At 29.9% G+C, this 19,642-nt stretch overlaps 2 protein-coding genes across 6 annotated transcripts in view; one reads left to right on the top strand and one right to left on the bottom strand.

Moving 5' to 3' along the window:
* Positions 1–8,102, top strand: part of LOC136982859 (glycoprotein 3-alpha-L-fucosyltransferase A-like) — a 46,009-nt gene extending 37,907 nt beyond the window's left edge. For all 5 annotated transcript variants that reach the window (XM_067279403.1, XM_067279405.1, XM_067279406.1 and 2 more), the window contains exon 3: positions 7,611–8,102. In XM_067279403.1, coding sequence (XP_067135504.1) covers positions 7,611–7,941 — 331 coding nt within the window. In that variant the 3' untranslated portion in view covers positions 7,942–8,102. The remainder of the gene's footprint in view (positions 1–7,610) is intronic.
* Positions 8,103–8,384: 282 nt separating this feature from the next.
* LOC136982855 (soluble guanylate cyclase 88E-like) overlaps positions 8,385–19,642 on the bottom strand; it is a 36,979-nt gene continuing 25,721 nt past the window's right edge. Inside the window, exons 6-10 of the mRNA XM_067279392.1 lie at positions 12,630–12,776; positions 10,674–10,977; positions 10,500–10,609; positions 10,092–10,181; positions 8,385–10,029 (exon numbers count right to left, since the gene is read on the bottom strand). Of these exons, the coding sequence (XP_067135493.1) occupies positions 9,466–10,029; positions 10,092–10,181; positions 10,500–10,609; positions 10,674–10,977; positions 12,630–12,776 (1,215 nt within the window). The 3' untranslated portion in view covers positions 8,385–9,465. The remainder of the gene's footprint in view (positions 10,030–10,091; positions 10,182–10,499; positions 10,610–10,673; positions 10,978–12,629; positions 12,777–19,642) is intronic.

Here is a 19,642-nt window from a genome sequence, read left to right as displayed (position 1 = left end):
GTCTCGTTGCGGTTTATTCTATCTTCTATCACAAGAGATAGAAATGACTTTTACTTGGTTTGGAACCATTAAAATACATTGTTATGAGATAAATATTTATCAGTAAATTTTATTGATAGATGACGTTGAATATATAATAAGGATGGGCAAATTTCTTAGAAATTAATGAAGAAAATTGTTCAGGAAATTTGATTATCAGTAGCTTCCATTAATGGAAACAGATTAAAATATATCAAGATTTATTTGTGATGTCAGAAATGATTAATTTCGTGGGACTATTTTTAATGCTAAAAATTTGTATAGAGCAGTAGTTCTCAACCGGTGATACGCGTACTCTAGGGATACGAGAGAAGGATCGGTTAGTGCTACAAGTATCATACAAGGCCTAGAGGGTATGCGAGCGAAAAAGATTGAGAACCGCTGGAATAGAGAAACTTTTCTAGTTTTTAATTTGCTTAAAAGCTTAATTATTTGAATAGAAATGATTAATAATTTTAATTAATAATAATAATAATGTTTAATCATTAATTTATTCTCAATGAAAATTAATAATTGTCTTAGGGATCGTCTCTTCATTACCTGTACAGTTTCTACTACTTGATTATTTTTCTCCTTGTCGTGTACAATGATGTACGTTTGGCAAACTCCCTCCCATTTAATTACGTGCACAATAGTTCATGGACCCCCTGAGATTTGAGGAAATGACTTTTTAAAGTTCTGCAAATGTTTTCTAACTGATTGTTTATTCACATGACAAGTAAGTAGGCTTATAAGAACAAATTCGTATGCCATTAATACCACTAAAGTTCACGTAGACACTGCCTCGTCCCTCCCCCTCCCTATCGTGTGCGATGATATATACTTTTCTCGAACTCTTCCCTCCCTTAAACCGTACACGTAATCAATGATGTGCATATCTTAAATCTGGCTCCTGATGTGCATATATTAAATTTCGAATTTCAATTAAGGATAGTTTTCAGGAAAATTCAATAAATTTTTTTCATATTTTATAATTGAATTTCTATATTTTTGTCTTGATAAAATAGCTTAATTTTTTTTCTTGAATAAAATATGTTAAAATTCAATTTTATGTTCTCATTCTTTAAATGAAATTATTAATTTAAAAAAAAAACAATTTAAATCGAATCATCTTAAAAAGTTTGTTAGATTCGTAATTTAACTTGAATTAGTTTTATTTCTTTTGAATTATTTGTATAAATGATAAATCTGTGAGAACGGAAAGTTTTGAATCAACTTTGTTCTGTTTAAGTCTGATTTTTATAGAAAATTATTGCCATCATTTGTCCAGTGGATAAAACCACTGAAACTCTGATAAAGTTGTGGGTTTGCACCTCACCAATAAACTGGCTAGGTGAAGTTTTCCGTGTCCAACATCTAAATAGGAGCCAGTTTCTCGTAGAAAGTCCTATCGAGAGGCATTCATTCCCTTTTGAGGCAGAGCGGCCGTTTTTTCGTTGCCTTATCCCACCCAAACCCAAACAATAGTCAGAGGACAGTTTCTAGAATAAAAAAAAAATAGAAGTAATTTCAAGTATTTTAAATTATTTTTATTTGCAAATATCGTTGACAATTAATTCAGTGTTGAAGTTAATATGTTATAGGGCATCTTTTTAAGGAGCGCTGTAAATAGATTTTAAGAATGTTCTTGATAATTTGAATAAATAAAATTCCAGGAATGGTTTTTGCGTGACTTCCATAATACATTCAAAGAATTTAAGTCATTAAGAAAATTTTACATACACTCTTGCACTCGACCTAAAAAGTACGACAATTAAATTATACATAATTTGCAGATTAAAACATGGCGGATATCAAGGAGAGAATCCGACACGCATCACTTTGTTCGTGACAATATGAGAGAGATTATTACGCAACAAGTTGTAATTTGCATTTTTACGTAATTATCAAATTACAAGAGACATCGTGTTATGTTTCACGAATTAAAAATGAATTAGAAAAGTTATATTAACGTCAAGTTGTTACTGAAGTGCAAGTTGTAGAAAGGTCAAACAAGTAGAAATTGAGAATGAAAGTTATTGTCTGAGAGGAGTTCAAGTGCATTAGCGTGGAAACGACAATCTTTCTTCTGTAGTGAACTTAATTAAGTTCAATCACTGCAACGTACTCGAAGATATATTAGAAATTTCTAATAATCGAATTGTGCTGCTGGATTGAATCATTTAGATTTTCTCTCTAATAAATTTATAATAAACAGAACCTTTAAATTAAGATAATTAAGGTGAGGGCTTCATTATTGCCCCATTATTTCCTCATCGTATTGGTTCTCATTATGGCTTAGTTTTTTTTCCACCAAGAAATGACTAAGCTTTAGATGATAGTTTAGTCACTTGTTAGAAAAAAAAAAAACTTGGAAGTTGATCAAAATAGTGGTCAAAATTTGGTGCGCCATAATGGAGCACCCATACCCTAAGAAAAATTTATTAATAATAATATAATAATATAAATAAAAATGTATTACTTTAAACTAAATTTATATAGCATTTTATTCTTGTTAACATTTAAAAAGTCGAAAAAACCGTATAAAGAAGTTATTTTTTCTCATATTTTTTAAATGTAAAATTTGATTCGTGACTGGAATGTCACAGGTGACAATTCAGTTTTCACGTATTTTATTAAAAAAGAAAAAGTTTTATTTTCTCTGTTGCTCGAACTGATATCTGTTCCAATTTCATTCTCTGATATACAGTATCTCGAGATCTTTGATTGAAAATTGCCAGATCTCTGAGTGGATAGTCTCATGTAGAGCAAAACTATTCCTTTAGATGTTATTGTAAATTATTGTAAAGATGTAAAAGATTTTTAACATTTACTGCTATTTTACATAACTAGATTTAGAAGTTTATGAACTTTATGAGGAACATATGATGTATTTGCAATTTTACAATTTTCTAATCAATATTACGAACTTTATCCGTGTACCATTCAGTTTCAAAATAATATGCATCAAGTCTTTAACCGAAATCTTAAAATTTAGATAAGATATACCGTATACGTAAAGAATAATTTCATTTGTTACTAATTAAAGATGTATGCTGTGTACTAAGAAATGCTCCATAAGTTTTTCAGTTTTTATATTTTTTTCATTAAAAGTTCTTATATTCGTTAATATATCATACTTTGTCGATTAAATCCCGGGGTTTATTTTTTTTAAAACGTACCGTACTCTCCTTCGTGGTTTTTTCGAGACAAGGTTATTTTGGAGACCTTACAACAGGAGACGAGTGAGTAAAAATTGAAAGAAATACTTTAATTTCTCGGACATTTCCAAACGATCAAAAATGTTTATTGACTGGGTTGAAGCTACAGCATTTGAAATAATTAATGTTTTCATAGTTAACGCGATTTAGCGTCTTCCAATTAGTTTATTACGTTAACATTCTTGTCATCTTCGATGTCTTTGTAGGAATCAAGATCTTGAGCATCAACTTGTGGTTCAAACTCACCATATCTTTCCAAAAGAGATGATGAGTTTGAACTCGGGTTTTAGTAATTAACTTTCGGCTGATAACCTCTCGACTTATTAATTCTATCGCGACGTTCCCACGCACAATATTCGACAATATTTATAATTTTATTTTAAAAAATGTTCTCATAAATCTTGGAATAGAAAGTGTTGTCCGACTCTAGACAATTTGAAGAGGTAGAATTTTAGTTAAACTCTTTACCTAAACGTTACTGTACACTATAGTACTTCAACAAGTACTGTACAATCAGGGAGGAGCAGAAAGGACATATGCTTCTCCCTTTAAGCAAAGATTAAAAAATAAATAAATAAAATATAACGAAACAAAAATATCTTTTCATTCTGAAATATGTGTATAACTTACGTATAAGTTCTGTTCAGTTTGTTTTCTTTTATTTGTAGGATACACGGTAACGTGGTACATGGGCGATCTGGCGAGGGAGGATTTTCTACGGAAAACTTGCCCCTATTTAGGTATTGGCTGCCATCTTGTTTGCTGATGTATCAAGCACTGACAAAGACGCTTGCAGTTTGCAGGCAGCGCGCTGGCAGCAACAGGAAGTTGGCTAAGATTTTGAACAGAAGCGCTGAGAGTTGCTGGCTGCGCGTGAGATTTTGAATACGCCCATTACTAACGTAAAGAAAACCCGATAAACGCCACGTTGGCGAGGCACGGACGCACGACCAACTATTTGACTAACACGACTAACAGATTTAGAGGTTTTAAGATAGAAAAATATAACTTGTTTTATGAATTTGTATACCTTTATAGTTAAAATGAAACATTTTAACATTCCAAATTGATTACTTCATATTAATTAAAATTATTAATATGAAATATATCAATTACTGTTCCTGAATGTATGAGAAAAGCTTTGCCCAAGCTTAAAAGACTTTTTTCTCAATTGGATTGATAATAAATTCCAGTAATATTTCAGCAAAATATATCCACTATTTCTTTCAATAGTAATATAATTTTTTAATTAACGTTTTAACTTTCATAAATTTGCAATGGAAGAAAAAGTAAGGGAAGGAGAAGGAAAAGAAGACCGAAAACTTAGTAAAAAGAACGAAAAGAAAAGTGATATTGTAATAAAAAATATAGATAAACTTTATCAACAATGTATTGAAATTACACCGTTGTTATTTACTACAGGTATAACTTTCATCATATTTAACACTTCCAGAAAGTTTACTGACTTCTCTCATCAGCGGCTGAGTGGATAAAACCTAAATATTTGATAGTAGGGTCGCGAGTTCGTGTTAGACCAACAGACTGACATTTTACGGGTTTTCTTCACGTGCTAACACCTAAATAGAGGTCAGTTTCCCATAGAAAGTCTTCCCTTTAGCAGATCGCCCAAGTGTTGTGTTGCCGTATCCCGTCAAATTAATTTGACATTCTTCGTACATATTTAGTAGAATAATTTATTAAATGATAATCAATTCTAAAGTTATGTTAAATGTATGTAAATAGTTCTCAATATTTAAAGTTTATGCATCAAATTACAATAGATTTATCTCTAAATGTTGGTTGGATAATTTAAAACTTATTAGTTTTAAAGGGAAAATTAATTAATAAATAAAAAGATTATTATTTTTATTTATTTATAAAATTTCATAATAATTTTTAAGTCTATTTTATATTTAATCGATTGGAAATTACATTTAGATAGCGTAAAAGAACTTTTACATTATTATTTTATAGCTTATTATTAATTACTGGATTTTAAATTAATATTACAATTATATTTATCTTAATAATATTTAAATTAATATTTTTAAATACTAAAATACAGAAATTTAAATAATCATTTGGTAATAAAACTGTAAGAGAAATTGTGAATGCGTTAAATTTCTTTCATTCCGATTTCAAATTTTAATGAGTAAAAGAAAACGTTTTCATTGTTCGCAATTATTGATTTGACATTAAAATAACATAACTTGCGTCATTTAAATTGTTTATCGTGCTTATTATTATCCTACGCTTATTGATTTTTAAATTAATCACTCGTCGACATTAGTACCCATAATTTAAAGTGGTCGTCATTACAAAGTGGGTATTTAAAGAGGTGTTCAAGTCGGAATAAAATACGATTCTCGAGTCAGAAATTTTATTATTTTTAAAAAATGTGAATTTAATTTAGAATCGTTTCAAAAAGGATTTCCTGCAAAATAATTGACTTTGTAAGATACGTACTGTACGTGGTGTTCGATAGATAGATAGAATTGAATAGAATTCTAACGCAAAATTCCTTTCCCAAAAAATCTCGAAAACGGAAGCAGATAGAAAAATAAAACAGAATTTTGCGTTAGAATTCTATTCAATTCTTCTGTTATCGTACGATTCAGAATTTACAAACTGGAATTCTTTAATTTTTCTATGAATTTTTAAAATCATTGAAAATTAACGAATTCTATTGTCAAAATTCTGAGCCATACGTTAATAGAATTAAATAGAATTCTAAAGCAAAAACTATTTGGTTCCGTTTTCGAGAATTTTTGGAAAAGAATTTTTCTATAGAAAAAGCATTACATTTTTAACGCCATCTGCTGGAGATCGCGTGCATAACCAAAGAGATCAACCCCTAATAGATCTACAGTTAATAATAATAAAAATAATAAATCATTATTAAAAGCATTGCAGAGATTACTTCTAGTACTTTGTGCAATAACTTTCACATATTTGAGATACATAAATTTGAATTAATATTAAATTAGATAGCGTAAACCTGTTATTTATGATTACGTAAGAAGATTTTTTCTGTTTGCAATAATAGTCCAGACAAGTAAAATTAGTCGCGTGATTTTAGACTGTTGCTACCAACCGTTACTAATTAAAAAATAAAAAAAACTAGTAATACGAGAATGAAACGATTTACATAATTAGAAATATATTCTCAAACGGTAAAATAATTCGAGTAATTATCTAATATTAAAATTAGAGTAATTTTGATTATTTAATTATCGAGCTCTTTAAATGCGTCTAAGATAGTTCTAATGCATACGTTTGATTTAAGACAAGACTTCTTGCCTACCAGTGGTCAATTAGATAAAATCACCGAACACTGGTAGTTGGTGAGGCACGAACCCACACCTTGGTGAGGTGCGGGTTCGTGCCCATCTCCGGGCTGGCCGTGTGGAGTTTTTCGAATTTTCTTCACGTGTGTCACATCACAATAAGGACAAGTTTCCTTCTGGGAGGTTGGTAATTTTCCGTGTATTATACAATTAAATAGCGAACTCTTATCGGAATAAAGGATTTCATGTCTGTACTAATTGATATTTTACTTCTACATTATGAAAAAAATATATATTGTATTTGAGACGGAGATTGTTTATTAATATTATTAAACAAACTTTCTTGTAAATGTAAATAGAAGCACATAAAATTCGAAACGGCTTTTAAAATATCAACTTTGTTTTGCTCGTAATAATGCGCTTTCGTATTTATTTTTCATTCGGTTTCATTAAAAGTTTTTACTTTTGTAAGCAATAATTATTTGAGTGAGAGAAAGGTGTTGAAGAGAATCGAATGAATCGAAGTTTCGTGATTATGGTTCAATTCTCACTTCATTCATATGTTTATGTAATTATATAATGTATAACACAGTCTTATAGATATTGTATACGTCATATCATATTTATATATTCATTTATTTTACGTTAGAAAATTACTATAATACTTGTAACTTTTCCTATTGTTTAACCAATAATAGGGCAAATTATTATAGTGATTCGCTCTTAATTTAATTGTATTTTTTAATAAAAAATTTCTGAATAAATTGTAATTACACATTTATCTTTATAGCAAAGTCATTTTATTAATTTTAAATCCATATTCAAAATTTGATGATTTTACCTGTATATTAAAATTTTAAAAAAGCAGATTATATAAGAATTTTCTGTAATTATTAAATCCCAATAAAGCCTTTCTAATTAATAATAATTTATTTATGAATCAGGATTTAATTAATTCTTTATAAAATTTCTATTTTGCAATATTAGTTTTATATATTTTCGATTGTAACAAATTTAAACTTTTTTTCTCCTTTTCATTTGTTATAAATTTGTACAACAGCATACCTTTTGTTATATTTTTCAGCCATAACGTCCTTCCTATAGTTATGGGAGCAAGAAAAGAAGATTACGAGAGAAGTGCACCTCCTCATTCATACATACACGTGGATGATTTCGAGTCTCCTCGTCAATTAGCAGACTATCTAATCAAACTTGACCAAAACGATACTTTATACAACGAATACTTCAAGTGGAAAGGTAACGGTGAGTTTATCAATACCTATTTTTGGTGTAGAGTATGCGCCATGTTACACGCTCCACCCAGACCTAAATCATATTCGGACATTCAAGAGTGGTGGTCTTCTAAAGGAACGTGCACGATGGGTAGTTGGAACAATCCGATTGACGACAGATAGTGTCAGAAGACAAAGTATTCGTGCAAGTCTTCCACTCATCAATGGCTCTAGTCGTTGTCTTCCAAGAAGAATAATCTTCTCATTTTTGTATCTTGTGGCTCATATATATTTATATACATTGCATCTCTTAAGTTGGTATGATTAAACTTACATAATTTTTTTTTGTTTTGCTTTATTTACATTATCTGAAATAAATTATTTATTTACAGATGCAAATAGTTCTCATTTTAGAAATTTTACGTTAAAATTTCTACTTGGTTCAATTAATTCGTCATTAAATATTTAATTTAATATGTAAAATTTCGTGTAATATTAAGTACAAAATAAATTAGTTTAGGAAAATTTCGCATACATTTACATTTTAAAAGTATATCTAACTGGGGCTGTCTATTAATTACTTGTACAGTTCTTTATTTCCCTTTAAACCTTCTCTCCCCATTGTGTGTAATCATGCACTTTTGACAAACCCCTCTCCCCTTTAATTACGTGTACAATAGTTCTTGAGTCTCCCGACCAAGTTCTGCGAATATATTGTAACTGATAGTTTACTCAAAACTAGCAAATCAGTCTTTTAAGAACAAATGCCACTAATATCACCAAAACAAAGTCCTCGTAGACAATGCCTCGATCTCCTCACTTCCAGTCGTGTACAATGATGTACATTTCGCGAACTTCTCCTTAAACTGTACACGTAATTAATGGACGACCCCACATAAAAATAAATCTTTTGTAAGTAACAGCCGTTCAGCTCATTAAAAACTATTTATAAAGAAAGCTTGGCGATTATTCAGATGACAGAATAATACTAATTGAATAGGGCGCTATTCAGTGTTGATTCTGTCGTTCGTAGACGTTTTGTAAACGTTTCACTGAATGCAAACAATTGTATATGACCTATATTTTCGTTTCTTCTTAATGTATATAAAGGCAATCTTATCAGATTTTCAGTAGTTATTGCACATTTTATAATTAACGACAGATAAATTCTGTTAGGTAAAGTTATGTAATAAGTAACCTTTCATAAAACAATGCATTGTGCCAATTGATGATGGTAACTAATTTCTGGAGCATGATTATTAAGGAATATTTCTAAATAAGTTTTTATCCTAAAGAAGAATTTAGAGTATATTAAATTATTTTGTCTCAACAGTTCTCAACCAATGGTATGCGTGTCGTTCTGATACGCAAGAAAGATTGGTTGGAGCTACAAGTGTATAGACAGAAGACTCGGGTAGTAGTCGAGTGAAAACGATTGAGAACCACTGCTCAATGTTATTTACAGTAGAGTAAGTTACAAAAATCGCAAAGCTGTCTTCGTGGGAACATTGCTAGTAAAGCGGCTTTAATAAAGCTGTATTAAAGCTATGTATTAAAGTTGCTTTACTAGACAATGCGCCCTACTTGCATGGAAATTATGCATTAAAAAAGACAATAAACTAATTTAAATAAATATTTTCACTAAAAATTAACCTCAATATGCTAAAAATAAAGTTGAAACATAAGCTGTAAAATCGCTTACACTTCTCATATTATTTTGCAGGCATTGCTTTTTATAATTTCTTCGGGGGATTCGGGATGACGTATACGTGGTGTGACATGAATGACATTTATTCCACTTCTTTTCATGTTTTGTTTGCTTTTTCTAATAGCATTGTCGGGAAGCTGAAGATGACAATGTTTACAGCAACAAGGACAACCTATATCGCGACCAGGATAAACACCTCCATTTAGAAGAGGTGATTCTGGTTCAGTGAATCTCAGTCTACGACTTGAGGATTCTAAAGGGGGTGATGTCTGGGAAGCTACCGCTTTCGGTATAGGCCAAGATGGTTGAAAATCTGCAGGATTTAATGGTTCCGTAACGTCTATAATAGGATTATTATAATCGCTACTTCCAGTACTGAGTGGAGAAAGAGGTTGTAACCGAGAAACCTCATCAAATGTAACTGGAGAATAAAGGGAACGGGTTTCTCCGGATTCTGTAACGGGTGCTAAAGAGGGAGGCTTAATTTCTTCTTGTTTATTTGATATCTTTGACGTTCTTCCTCTTCTTCCGTGTAACCAATAAGTCTTCATTTCACCTTTTCCCTGAAATAGTAGTAGTCAGATTAACTCTGAAAAATTTGAGAAGTTCTTTGTTAATTGCATACCTTAACGGTTATGGTTCCTCTCTCGGATATATCCCAATTGCTTTGTACAAGAAGATCTCTCGTCTTTTCGCTGATGTGCACTTTAAGAGCCTGAAAATTATTCCGTGGTTTTATATAATTTGCTTTCTAATTCTGTGAATCAATACTTTTTGAAAACCTTGATATATTATTTTACATCAAATATTTTAAATGTTTAAAATTATATATTAAATAAGGATTACAGACACCATATTAGATATATATTGCTATAAAATACATATTTGAATGAAGTTTAATTTTTGTAACGTTCTTGTAACAGAAATAAGTTTATAGTTGTGTCTAACTATAAAGTTATTTTTGTCAATAAATCATCGACAAAAAACTTTGCTAATTATTTTTGCAAAGAAATGTTCCCATATCCGATCTTACCTCACTAGTACTTTCCATCCTTGAAGCGGTATTGACGGTATCACCGAATAGGCAATACCTTGGCATTTTTAAGCCTACTACACCGGCGACAACCGCACCCGAATGCACACCTAAGAGAAGATAATTCAATAATAACAGATATTAAAATCCAAGTTATCCAAAAATTCCACTCACCGACACGTATTCTTAAACTGTCGTTGGTAGACGGATCTCTCAAATCTCCAATAACAACAACCATATCTAATGCCATTTCGCAGACTTTTTCGGCATGGAGTGGGTCGTGCTCTGGTGCTCCACAAACCACCATATATGCATCGCCTATTGTTTCTACTTTGTACACTTCGTGCTTTTCTGTTAATTGATCAAACATACTATACATGGAATTCAGCATCGATACTACTTCCATAGGTGTGATGCGACTACAAATTTCCGTAAATGTAACCACGTCGCTAAATAAAATTGTAACAGAATCGAAATACTGAAAGAAAAAAGAATATTTAGTGTTGTTATCAATATACAGGCTTAGTTATAATTATATCCCCTATTTTATTTTAAAGTAATTGTGTTGCAATTCATTACATATTGTTTTTGATGTTACAAAACATATCCCGGGGAGGATTTTGAATCTCATTTTATGTGGCCACCTGCAATGTCAATGTATATGCTTATGCGGTGTTTAGTTTCTTCAACAACATTTCTGGAGTCACAACACGCACAGCTGATACAATTATGTTCATAAGCTCCTGAATTGAGAACGGCTTTGTCGCACAAACGTGATCCTGAGAAAAGAGGTTTTTCAGAATTGTACGACCCTCTCCACGAGAGGTGTCCAATAAAGTGGATTTCCAGTCAACTGAAGGACGACTTCATTTCTAAGCATATTCTGTTGCCTCATGTCTAGAAGAACAATTTCATCTAAAAGAAATCTCGAGCGATATTTGAAATCCTTCACCGGAACATGTTTTGTAATATTATGTAATTTAATGTATATGAATTTCAACAGATTGCTTTGAAATAAAATGGATATAATTATAGCCTACTTTGAATATTTTTTTTTTTCGTAATAAATAATGAAGATCAGAAAATTATAATTTTTCAAGTTTAATTTAATTAAATTTCGTTCTTTCAAATCAAATTTTATTACGTTCGATTCTTTTTTCAAAATATAAATCTTCAAAATTATTTGTCTGTAGCATTACACTTATTGATAAAAATATATTATTTTTATTCGAATTATAAGTTATGCATTATACATGGATAAAGATAAAATATTCATTTTAAAAATTTATTGATATAAATTCCATCTTTAATATTATAATAGTCAAGAAAATATCCTTTTATCTTTTCATAAACCAAAGTACAGTATAAATATTTCATTCTGAACGATTCAAAGATTGAATCGTTTAATACATAAATATATTCATGTTTATATATTGTTTCTAAACCATTTTTAATCGAAAATTCTTTTAAATAGAGAAAAATAGTAAAATCAATCATCGAGATGCAGAAAGATGATAATACAAAGTGAATTAAAAGTCGCTTAACACCCTTATAAAATCGAATTGAACTGGACGGGAAATTTTGACTTGATAGAAACATGTTGGAACTAAGAAGAAAAACGATTGTTCCTAAGCATAACATGCTTGTACGATGACAAAGTTAAGAGGCTTCTGACTCACTCTACATCGAGGACGTAGCTAGACCGACTATTGAGGTGGTTCTAGCAAATTGTGGGATGGCCTTACCAGGATATGGGAGTTACGGAGTGTTCTAGGGAAAGGGAGGGAGTCCGGGACCCGCCCTGGAAAATTTTTGAAATTTAATGTAATAAAATACTATTAAATAATGTACCTTCAAAACAGTACGAAATTTAAACGTTAATAGTTATATACTTATCTAAATAATATAAGTAATCAGAAAGAATCTCGTCATTTAGATAGGGGAGCTCAAAAATTCTACGCGTGGCTGAGGGGGACGGGCTGGCCCCGTCCCCCTCCAGATAAGATATTACCATCACTATATAAGACATTAACATTTTCTAGAATAGTCATTAATAATATTCAAGGATGCTTGACCAAATGATCAAGAAATTTTTTTTTTACAGAAATATATGTATAAATGTAAAAATACCTGGCAGGTTTCTACAGACGCTTCGCCTTTCCTCAGTCTATCGGCAACTTGTTTTGGTATCATCTGGTATAATAATTCATCCGTCCTTTTCATCTCAATATCTAATTTTTTCATTGATTCCTCTAATTGTTTACTTTTCTGCAATTCCTTTAGACAAAAATATTCATATTTAATGGTAATCTTATGAAATTCAATGAAAATTAAATAGTTTTTCGCTAATGTAATCATATTGTCATACGAATGTATACAATAAATCGTACATGAAATATTTTATAGTTTTTTTTTATCATTATACTTTAGAAAATTAGAAATTTAATCGGACTATCGTACGATGTTATCACAGGCCTACTTCTGGAAATAAAATTTCCAAAAGTAAGCTTACTAATGTAATGTTTTCTAAAATATTGACCTAGTGCAGGGATGAGCAACCTTTTTAAGTGTGCGTGCCAAAATTGCCAAATATACGATGCAAAATTTTTCACGTGCAAACCGAAAATTTTGAAATTACATTATTTTTTTGTTCCTTATTATTACTAAAACAGTTAACAGTGTTTGTTTCTTCATTTCATTTTCATTTATTATCTCTGTACTCAACAAAAGTGTATTCTATTAAATTGAAATAAACAATTCAGCGATGTTAGATATTTATTTTTTAAGATGAGCCCTGGGTTGCGTGTCCGAAAAAAGTTGTTGGCGTGCCACATTTGGTACGCTTGTCAAGGGTTTTTCACCTCTTATCTATTGCATCTATTATTGATGTTATGCAAACAATTTGAAAGATTGCCAGTTTTCATTCTTTTTCATCTGCTGTCTGATTCCTTTTAGTTCCTTCTAATGAATCTGCCGTTTCTTCTCTTACATTCACCATCTTCTTGTTCGGTTATTTTTTCATTTTCGACACTTCCCAGTCTTTCTGTACATCTCCGATCTCTCCTGATGAATTTTATTATCAAATTTGATTATTTAAAATACAGTCAAACCTGTTTTTATGCGCTCTTTTTATGTGCGATTTTTATTTGTGCGATTTTTTTAATGCGAATTTTTAATTTGTGCGGTTTTTTTTGTGCGAGTTTTTATTTGTGCGGTATAGTTGGCGACTAGTCTCGTGCGATTCGTCATGTCTCACGTTGACTTATCATAGCTAAATAAACTTATTATAGCATAAATGCACTTATTATAGTAATATTATTGCATGAATATGCGAAAAATGAAATAATTTACTTTTTAAGTCAACAAAACACCACCTGGACAAAAATATATAAACAGACGATAGACCAGACGATGCAGTCAAGTGCTGACATCTGTTGTCAATAAATTCTATTTCGTACGGTTTTGAGTTATTTTCTATGTGAGACTTTTTTTATGCGGTCCCTATTGACCGCATAAAAAAATATTTTTTAAATTGTGTTGCGAAAACTATTTTTTATAGCCCCTCGTGAAGTTTCGTGCGATTTTTTTATGCGTTTTTTTAAATGCGGTCCCTATCCCCCGCATAAAAACAGGTTTGACTGTATATAATATAATTTTTAATATCGTTCTGTGTTTTTTTTAAATAAATTGCGGATTTTAAAGTGGTAAATGAGCCGGTTTTATTTCCATCTCTACTAATAAAATTCATAATTTTATCTTTTATTATTTTTCAAACTAATTTAAGCCAAAAATAAAACTCACAAAATTTTGCCGATTATGCTGATAGCAAAGTATTACTCACTTGATGCAGAGCATCTCAGAGACTGAGCGATCCCGGATCATTTATTTCTCTGAAATCCCCAATTTATTAAAAGTACAAAACAATGTTTAAAATTATGTATTTTAAATAATAAAATTTGACAAAAATATATTTTTTTTAATATATAAGGATTGCAAAGGGAGAATAATTTGTAACAATTGTTTTTCAAGCTCCTACAAATGACTCGATGCATCTATTTTTAACTCTCTCCGTCCTGCGAGCACCAACGGGCCTTTTTAACTAGTCAGTTATGAGTTCGATCATGTTCATAATTTGGCGGTCCGTCGACATATCCGGACGGATTACCCCGAAAAATTCATGGGATATTTCAACCAGTCCGGATTGATTCTGAATCTTCCAAAGCAGTAGGCTGTGGAGCCTACCTGATGCTTCGAAAATACGACAATGAGTCGCATATAATAAAGTTATGGCCGTCATTTTCTAATATTTTATTTGGGTTAACGTATTAACGGAGGTAATCTTAAAGTTGTAAACACTCGCTATATCTCAATATAGAATAAACCCAATAAGTGGAGTTACCAACTTTCTTCTGAAAAAAGCAGGGCATTGCATGGACATTATACAGCGAATGCGTGCATTTATAACAAAGTAGTTTGTTATAAATATTTTTTGAATAACTGTAAATTATAAAAAAAATAATAAACAGATAATAAATAGGGTTTTAAACTCAATGTTAGAATTATTTCGAACTGTTGAGCAATGCAATTCTAATTGATTATTAATCAGAGTCAGATAAGAAAATAAAATTTTCTTATCTGACTCTGATTAATATTATTGTCTTTCTAAAACTAACTTAAAGTATTGGAACGGGTAATATTTCAGAGATAATAAAATAAAATAAAATTAAGACAATTAAAATATTACTAAAAAAGGAGGACATTATCGGTAAAAGAAGGACGGGAAAACAATACAATTCAATGGGGGACGGTTGGCAACCTACTAAATAAGGCTTAAATGCTTAAATACTTATTCAGAATACAGTATTAAGAATCAAAAGTTTACCAATATACATTTGCATGCTGAAAGAAAAGAACGAATTCTAAGTAGTTAACTTTTCCTTGGTTCTTTATCACAAGAATTCAAAAACTAAACATTCTAAATTTGTAAAGAACTTCTATAACCTGTCAAACGTAAACAAGCAGAAGGCTGGTATTGAATTTAGATATAAAGGGCTAACAGCATGGGCGCATTGTCTGATAAAGCGGCTTTAATATAGCTGGATAACAAACCAATTTCAAATGAAACGGGCTATTTTATTGGTTTGTTATACAGTTGCTGCTTTACACGCAATGTCTATGTTTGTTTACTGACATTGCCACTTAACATTTACAGCAGATGGAGACAAAATTACTGTTGCTTTGGAAATTTTTATATTTAAATGATCCAAAACAAAATATTAAGAAAAAAATAATAGAACAGATTAATCCATTAAATAAAAATTAATTATTAAGTTTATAATACAGTCAAACTTCTGAACAACGGCCACTTACGGGAAGGTAAAAAATAGTAGTTGTTCGGAGGTGTCCGTTGTTTGAAGATTAGCTTGTATGCATTTGAAAAAGAAACGTTCCCGAAAAAATGGCCGCAGCTTAGAGGTGGCCGTTATTGCAAGTTCGATTGTATTTATATTTTCGAGTGGATGAAGTCAATATAATCAAAGTATTGTCTCCTAGTGGCTCAATTAAATTTGCATTGTGTAAAGTATAGTTTAAATTAAAACCAGAAGAGCCAAAGTTCTCATTGATGCTCTTTATTTCTCGTGTTAACTTTTATGTTAGTGTTTTTTTAAGGATCAAATATATTAGACTTTAGCGTTTAGATTTAGTTATTTTTAAGCGTTATTTTAAATAAATATTTTAAAATTATTTTTAGAATTTTAAAATAATTTAGTTATTTTTTAACATTTAAATTATATTTATTTATAGCGCCAACGTATTTATATATTAAAATTACAAAATTAGAAAGTTTCCATCGCCGAAAAAAATAAAGTTTGTATTTAATAGTTAATAATTTATCATAATTATATTAGAGATTCGAAGAGAATTATATAAATTTATATCAAGGGATGTTTTATATGAATGCACAGAGTTTTAATTAATCCTCGATGATCAAATAATAGCCAAACCTACGCTTAACATTTTTTAAGAATAATAAATTACTGTATATATAAATAATTTACATAAATAAATACGTTCGCGCTTTATAAAATTAAATATGCAAGTTTAGCAAAATTATATTTTATTAAAATATATTGTTATACTCTTAGCTTGACTTTCTTCGAGCATTGTTCGAAAACATTTAAGGTTTCAGTCTCATCTGTAGGATTCTTTATCCGGATAAATCCATGTATCTGTATTGAGTTATTTTTGAAAAATAAAACGAATTTTTTAAATAAGAAAATGTTTTATTGTTTGATTATTTTTGATATTTTACGGCGCGTTTAAATGGCAAACAGCGAACGAGCCAATGATGTGGTCCGTTTATTAAACAGACATATAATTGGTTCGCTTGACTAGACGCATCATCGGTATTCAATATTCATATGGCGCCATCTTTTATAGAATTTAGTAAATATTTAGAAATTTATTTTATTATTTTTATTTAATTTATGGTAAAGTTTTCAAATAAATACTGAGCCGTAATAATTGTTTTTTTTTAAATTTTATTATTAAAATCTGTAAGTTATTTCATTTATATTTCTCACTTTATCAACTTATTTCGTTAAAACCTTCAAATTCTACACGATTTAATTGCTTAAAATTGCTTAAGATAACCGTATATACCGTATTTTACGGACTATAAGAGGCACCTTAATTTTTAAGCAATTTTTAAAAAAAATACCTATAAGACGCACCTGAATTTTGGAGGCAATTTTTCGAAGAAAAAAGTGCGTTTTATAGTCCGTGAAATACGATATATAGAATATAAATATTTAAAAAATTTAGTATACTTATTACAAAATTAATAAAATAGTAATAATAATCGAGAAATTAGAATATTCAGGAAATTTTAGATGAATCACCAAGCATGAATCATCTTTTTTAAAACATATTTTAAAATCTTTCTAGATCATAATTAGTATATCATAATTTATTAAAATGTAAAATTATGAAAACGCAAATAAAGATAGAAATAAATACGAATAAAGTGATTGGCATTTTGTACGCTTTTATTAGCGATTGTTAAATTGGCAACTTTTATATTAATGCTTACTGAGATCCCCGGCTTCCCTCGGGAAAATGTTATATTAAGTAAAGTAATAGGCCTACTCACATATACTCATATAAAAATATATACGGAAAATAAATACGTACTTATAATAAACATATAATATAATAAATCCAACTAAAAGCAACCTTACATCGATATTTACTCTAAATATATTCTATAGCCTGAGAAGGATTCAGCCGTTCTCACATGATATTCGAACAAACGAATAGACAAAGTGAGTTCAATGTTTATTATATAGATAGATATGTAAAATATCATGTTCCCAAAAAGAAAAAGATGGTAAAAAGGTACACCTCGGCCCTATACAAGCGCTCCATGGCCCTAGTCATGCATTAAACTTTGTCATTGTATTATTGTTTGTTATTTATTATTTTTTATTGTAAAGATGCCTGAAAAAATCTAAAGTTTGGGATCAAATCATTCGACATATCACTACCATTTTTGCATAGTTTTAAACTAATTTATCCATAATCAAATTAAATAAATAATGATGCTTATTTAATAAAATTAGTTCGTATTACAGAAAAATGAGGTCAAAGTGGAAAAACGTGACGTATCAACTATTAAGATATTGCCCATCTTTCAACAGTAAAACTAATTACTTTTTCCAAAAGCGTATCGTGGACAAAATCTTCCATTATAGCTAAGGAAAAAAAGTAAATCACTCTGGAAGGAAATATTTCAATTAACAATTCTGAACATATTATACGGTTTTTCGAATTGTTTATTAATTTATGTTAGCTACGAATGATTTATATATAAATAACACTTCTAACCTTAATATGTAAAAGTATTGAAAGTTAAAACAGTATATCATCATTTTCTTCAAGAGGCTTTTCAGCAAATCCGATTTTTTGTTTCCTTCACAGCGTTTCTCTCCATATTGCTCTGGCTAATGCACATTTCTCGTACGCTAAAATTCTAGTATTTTTCAGGTCATGTATCACGTTACCTATTCAATTGGTATGCCAGCTTTCAACAAATCTCTTGTCCAGGAAGAGAGACTCGAAAGATTTTCTTTAATGTACGGTACATATATTTTATGTCATTATTTTGAAGTTTAAGAATGATGAATAGAAATATGACGAAATACTGTCTTAAGGAGCTAAACCGCATGTACGCAACTTTGTCTCACTAAGCATTAATTTTAATTCAAGTATATGTGAATTATAGGATATATTTTATAATTTATAGAATATAATTTCACGAAATAAAAATATAAAATGCAAAAACAGTCATCAATTTCTTCATGTAAAAATGTGTTATTAATTAGCTTAGGAATTATTTTTATTAAAATGTCTAATTCTTCGAGTTTATTTTATAATTTACGTTTTAGGGTCAGTCAGTGTCGGCACTAGCCTTATATGCATTTATGCAAGAAACTTGCTAATCAATAGGAGTGTCTAGATGATAAGCTACTGAGTAAACAAACTAATAATACAGTTCGTTTTATATGAAAAGAATTGTATCATTGGCTTGCTTACTTAGCTGCTTATCATCTAGATGCACTCAATATATAAATAGTGCAAATTTTGAGCCTAATTTCCTTCGGTGCCTCGTGCGGCTGCACAGTTTGATCGTATCTAAAGACAGCACTGATTATCAGATATAAGTTATCCTGATTATTAAAGTCTCTTAAAATTAGAGAAATTCTTTAAAATGTTTAATTAAAACGAGATACACTTATGAATACAATTTTCCATTTAACCATTTGAATGCCATATCCTTTATTGACATTACAAATGCATTTTATCAAGTGGAAGATGGTGAGGCCAGATTCTTGATCTTTATCAAATTAATCTGTGTATCTCGTTTTAATTAATAATTTTAAAGAATTTCTCTAATTTTAAGAGATTTTAATAACCAAAATAATTTTTAATAAAATCGCTGCAAGTTATGAAGAATATAAGTTATCCTGTTAATTATTCGAAAATAATCGTAACATATACCTCAAAATACTATTAAGAAAAATGAACTGTAAAGAAAATATGAGGAAAGAATCTAAATTTGAACGAGGTAGCTGTCAAGTATG

The sequence above is a fragment of the Centruroides vittatus genome, unplaced genomic scaffold (genome assembly GCF_030686945.1).
Source record: "Centruroides vittatus isolate TY-2023 unplaced genomic scaffold, ASM3068694v2 contig_866, whole genome shotgun sequence".
Classification (NCBI taxonomy): Eukaryota; Metazoa; Arthropoda; class Arachnida; order Scorpiones; family Buthidae; genus Centruroides; species Centruroides vittatus.
The sequence above is the reverse complement of the archived record's forward strand: the minus strand, read 5'-3'. Positions and strand labels throughout refer to the sequence as shown.